Consider the following 5,886-nt stretch of genomic DNA (forward strand, 5'->3'; position numbering starts at 1 on the left):
GCCAAGAACTACGCAACAGTCCAGTTTGGATCACCAAAAGCCTCCAAAAGAATTTTGGATGATCTAGACTGGATTGCACCGTGGGACACCGTTGGGCGCCGTTGGACAGCGTTGGACACCGTTGGGCGCTGTTGGACACCGTTGGGCGCTGTTGGACACCGTTGGGCGCTGTTGGGCGCTGTTGGATGCCGTTAGTCGCCGTTGGACATCGTGGGACACCATAGAATATCACAAAGACATTGTCGGATGCATACGTCTTGGTTTTAATTATTTATAAAATCGATATACGTAGGCCATTTTTTTACGTGGGGAAAGCCTCATGGACACTCCGCCGCTTCCCAGAAAAGCGGCGGGGTAATATCGGACTCTTGCCGACTAAAACACCACGGTGGTCTTCCTAACGCTTAACAGGAGTGCTCCGGGCCTCTTTCGAATCGCTGCCGGAGCACTCCTGCGTCTTTTCCCTTTCTAAGGATGCCATTCCTGGTACCTAATTCAGGCGTCAAGTGAAACCACATCTCCTAACGCCACCCCCTGGGCCGTCGTGCAAGTCCGAAGAGATCCCAGAACTTCCTCGACGTAACGACCCCTATGACAACCTAGGGCGGCGGCACCGCGACTCTACGCCGTACACGCAGAAATTCTCTCTCTTTCTTTCTCTCTCTCTGTCTGTTCCTTTGCGAGCATTATCGATATACGTAGGCCAAGCTATGATTTATCGTATAATCTTCGTAATCATGCGTGTAATAGTTCTGTGGCAGATAGATATCGTATAGTGTATTCTTACTTTCAAGCTAATAAAGATCTATGCAATCTGTATAATCGTTCTGTGGGAGATGGATGGTGCATAGTGTGCACTTATTTTTAAGTTTTGAGTTAAGATAATTAATTTCAATTCTTAGCTTAAATAGCTAACAGCCAGTGGTATGCACTCGTCTTACAATTAATTGTGGAGAACTGAGCATGTGGGATAGATGTGTTTTAGCTTCAGCTAAATTTAAAATAAATATGTCTAAGCCAATTTCATTATGTGCGCCTTTTTATACAAAGATAAAGGATAAAATGGGGTAAAATGGAACATCAAAGTTTCTCTTAGATAAGAGTTACGAATGAGTTGCTATCATGTGATATGAGACTGAACATGCCTCAGTTACATTTAAATCTTAATTTCCATTTCTATCGCTAATTTTAAGCCTTACTTCTAAGTCTTAGTTTTTAGATTTTTTAATTATATAAAATGAATGTTTTCATAGGTCTCAGTTTTAATTCAAACCAATACCGAATCGATAACGTAGCCTGTGACACGAAAAGAAAGGTAGTTTATGGGCCACAAAATGTGTGGCACAAAAATGCATTTAGTCTTATCAGACTTATAGAAATGAAATTTTTAATTGTTCACGAAATAACTACATTTAGGCCTATCTCGAATCTATTTTTGTATGTATTTATTAAAAATGAAATTAGTCCCTGGTAGAATGTTATAGTGCCATCTATTAAGCATCACATGTACAATTCTATTGTAACCTTATTTTCCACTGAGTCGGTAACATTAAAAAATTACTCGAAAATGGTAACAGTAAAGTAATGGTAATAGTAACAGTAAAATATGAATTTAATGAAGCTTATTACATGTACATATCAGTTCGAAGTCTTTTACATTATTTGCCAGTTTTTGCAATTGTATTGGACACGGGAAACACATAATAAAATTATTTTTATACTAGTAGATACCTCGTCAATGATACTATCCTAACCTAGAAAATGAAATTAAGTATTATTCCTAATTACAATCGCAATACGTATCACCATTAACATTCCAATAATTTCATTTACAATTACAATTCTCATACCACGAAGTCGAGGAATATTCTACTTCTAAACTAGAAAATACTTAAACGATGGTAATATAATATCCAACATTTATTCGAATATTCGTATTATATTTATTCGTACATGAACTAATTTTAATCTTATTTTTGTAAATAATCGTACCGAAAATACTCTGATTTTACAATTAACGATAATGAACGTATACTGTGAATTTCAATCATACATGCATAAATTATCAATATTATATCATTCAAATCAACTATTTTTATATTATAATATTATGTCAAAATTATACGCCCGTATTAATCATTCATGTATTATTATTAATATTCAAAAACGCTGAATGCAAGAAGACCTAGCCTGAACTAATAAATAAAACATAGTCAAAATGTTACCACTCATGGGTATAATAAATACCCGCGGTCACTATGCTCATCAAAAATTCTACGTAATACAACGTGCTCGTGTCGGCTCGAACCTTTCATCCTGCGACATGATTGAATGACCGGAGGAACAAAAACGCATGCGACTCACGATAAGATGCGAAATACGTTGTCATCGATGTTATTGTAACCCAGGAGAAGTCGTTAATGTTCCACAGGAAAGCCTGACATCAAACAGAAAACAGCAAGCTACGAGGGAATAGAAGATTGGAAAAAGGACTATAACGAAACGTGAAATATTATAATTTGTTCTTAAAGATAGTATTACTTACATATTGTTCGTCTTTTTATTAATAAGAAGTATGATATTACGAAGATAAAATATACGATTGAAATATTATTTTATGTTTATTATATTCAAGATATTATTTGTCCATTATATTTCCTATATTATATTATATTATATTATATTATATTATATTATATTATATTATATTATATTATATTATATTATATTATATTATATATTATATTATATTATATATTATATTATATTATATTATATTATATTATATTATATTATATATATATATATTATATTATATTATATTATATTATATTATATTATATTATATTACATTATATTATATTATATTATATTATATTATATTTATATTATATTATGTTATATTATGTTATATTATGTTATATTATATTATGTTATATTATATTATGTTATATTATATTATGTTATATTATATTATGTTATATTATATTATGTTATATTATATTATGTTATATTATATTATGTTATATTATATTATGTTATATTATATTATGTTATATTATATTATATTATATTATATTATGTTATATTATATTATGTTATATTATATTATATTATATTATATTATATTATATATATAACAACAAAATTGTTGCACGCAAAAATACTTAATCCAACGGTATTGAAGTGAACTTATACATTGAACAGATAGTTTCTATGTAACATTTATTTCACTTTATTCAAAGTTTCTACATACATGAACAAGTAACAATACACAAGTAACAAACGCGGTAAATGGAATTCTTTTTTCTCTTTCTTCAAATGAAAAATTGACATATTACTGAAAATTCTTCTTACATGGATATTCGTGTTGCTGTGCCAAAGGCAGTAAACAATGGAACCATTGTGATGCAATCATAATGTTGAACGTAATTCTTTCAACGTGATAAGATAATCACCGATCGAACATTGGTTTCTGTACATCTTGCGATACTTCAACGAGTCATGCTATATAAGGATGTCGGAACAGAACAGCTCATAGTACGTCGATCGTAAGAGAACGCGCGGCCAAGAAGTCGATGATGACATTCGCGAAATCTTCATTAATCAGCTGCCTGTTGGGTATTTTACTTTGGGAAATTCATGGACAAGGCATAATGGTTGATCCCATTAGCAGAAGCAGCGCCTGGCGCAAGGGATTCCCCGTTGAAGTAAATGTCAACGACCATGAACTTTCCTGCGGAGGACCGACCGTAAGAATTCTATTCACTGCTCTGAAATAATAAGTGAAATTTTATGAAAAGCAAAGTAAATATAGTTTTGTAGATATAGTAATATAGAAAGCAAACTAGATATAGTTTTGTTATCAATCAGACAGTATTAAGATATTCTATCGAAGACGAATTTCGATTCGACAAGAAACAAAATCCTCACACGTTGGAACTGCAACACGCCTGACAGAAATGTAGAAAAGAAAGTTTCGAGAAGGCGACGTTGGAAATGTGACCGAGAAATGAAAAAGAAATGAATCGATTCGTTTTGCCTCGCAGATTCAGTTCACGCAAAATGATGGATTGTGTGGAATATGCGGTGACGATTACGCTATACCACGACCTAGACCAAATGAAAACGGCGGACGTTATGGAACCGGCGTGATCGTCCAAAGGTAAGTTCATTTCCTCGCTGGACAGCGGAATTTTGTACATTTATTTAAAAATGTAAAGATACAAAATACATGGAATAAATACAAAGAGATATATATAATATATAAAATATCTAAAATATAATTGTCGTTATAACACTTGGTAGATAAAACCACCTTCTATCCAAGTGCTACGAATGATTTCTTATCTTAGCGATGACACTTTTATAATGCGAACGCTTTAAAATCTAGATTTCCAAGGTTCGAGATATCTCGAAAGCCACGTTGATTAATATTTCTGTTATTTTAGGTACAAAGTAAACGACATTGTCAACGTAACTGTGAAACTGATTAGTAACGACCTGGGAAGCTTCTCGTTCAGTCTGTGCCCCTTGAAAGGACCGAAGGATCTCGAGACCGAAATGTGTTTCAAAAAATATCCGCTTCAATTGGAGAACACAATCAAAGACTTTTTGCTGCCAAATTATCAAAAGGACTTCTACATACGAGTTCGGCTGCCATCGAAATTGATCTGCGAACATTGTGTGTTTAGATGGACTTATGTAATCGGAAACCACGCTACTCTATGTTATAACAATAGAGTCGGAGTCGGATGTGCACCTCAAAAGACATTCAAAAATTGCGCCGATATCGCGATCTCTTCCTAAGATCTGATTACTCCTTCTGGTCGATAACATGTGTACCTTCGTTACGTAGATTAAATTAGAGAATAACTGTTCAATTAATCGAGGAAGTTTTCTTCTTTCGTCTGGTCTATAAGCACATCTGAAAATGTTTAAAAAAGATTCGGCAAAAATGTCAGGGGAGATCATTGCGATAATAGAGGTAAGATCAGCTAGGAATCGAAATACACCTTCTAATTAAAATTAATAAGAATACACGTGTGCAGGATTCGATCAATCACAGTGAAATAGAAAACAAGAGAATACTTTCTCGTTATTTTCATACACCTCGTACGATTACATTCGATATAACGATACGCGTAATCTACCTTCCTCGAAAGTACTTTAATCCCTTTTTATTTTATTTCTATCAGCCACTGAGAGTGATATGAAAGTTAGGCAGTCAATAAAGATAAACTTATCGTATCTTCTAAGACAATATTTGCAATATAATGTTAGGTACGACTATCGGAGAGAAACGGCTGGAAAGGAAACATAAAACAAGGATAGCAACGGATTAGCGTTTTCTAAACGCGTGTCCGTTCATTGTTCCACCCGTGCGGCGCAACAGGTAATAAATAATGGAAAAGGGAGATAAAACAGCTGGCTGATAATGCACGGTGATACAAAGTAGAAATTAACGGGAAGCGTGAACATGCAGATTATTCGGCACGCTTTCACCGAATCTCGGCCTCTCCTCGAGTTTTCATCCCGGTCTTCTTCGCACGTGTTACACTTTCCGCGTTGCCTTCTTTGTTTCTTCGATCCATAAACATTTGAAAGAGCAATAATTTATTGATTATTAGATGTTGCAAATGTTTCCTACGGTAACGCTACAATATCGAAGGTACCAGACGACTAATTAGCATTCAATGACAGCATCACTTATGAATAATCAGATTCATTACGATGCTAGTGGCAATCCTACGCGATGATTCTCAAACCGATTGTCCCCATGGAAAATCCGGAACGCGTACCGATGACTAATCCCTCGTTTTGTCAAAACTTCGGATAGGCAACACGAAGCCTACAAACGTAATTTCGAATTCTACCATCGTTTAC

General features: G+C 34.1%; 1 protein-coding gene across 1 annotated transcript; it reads left to right on the plus strand.

The window, feature by feature from the left end:
• The first annotated feature begins 3,556 nt into the window (after positions 1 to 3,556).
• On the plus strand, positions 3,557 to 5,083 carry LOC117231055. Its single transcript, XM_033489106.1, has 3 exons — positions 3,557 to 3,752; positions 4,050 to 4,165; positions 4,452 to 5,083. The coding sequence occupies exons 1-3, from the start codon at positions 3,579 to 3,581 to the stop codon at positions 4,807 to 4,809; spliced, it is 648 nt and encodes a 215-aa protein (XP_033344997.1). The 5' UTR covers positions 3,557 to 3,578; the 3' UTR covers positions 4,810 to 5,083.
• Positions 5,084 to 5,886: the final 803 nt, after the last annotated feature.

This window comes from Bombus vosnesenskii, unplaced genomic scaffold (genome assembly GCF_011952255.1).
Source record: "Bombus vosnesenskii isolate JDL3184/JDL3185 unplaced genomic scaffold, Bvos_JDL3184-5_v1.1 scf7180000013270, whole genome shotgun sequence".
Lineage (NCBI taxonomy): Eukaryota > Metazoa > Arthropoda > Insecta > Hymenoptera > Apidae > Bombus > Bombus vosnesenskii.

Bases quoted from the DNA above. Each gene is read 5' to 3' on its own strand.
- LOC117231055 (XM_033489106.1), top strand. From the start codon at position 3,579: ATGATGACATTCGCGAAATCTTCATTAATCAGCTGCCTGTTGGGTATT. The intron at 3,753-4,049 runs GTAAGAATTCTA...TTTGCCTCGCAG, and splicing joins TTTCCTGCGGAGGACCGACC to ATTCAGTTCACGCAAAATGA. The intron at 4,166-4,451 runs GTAAGTTCATTT...CTGTTATTTTAG, and splicing joins ACCGGCGTGATCGTCCAAAG to GTACAAAGTAAACGACATTG.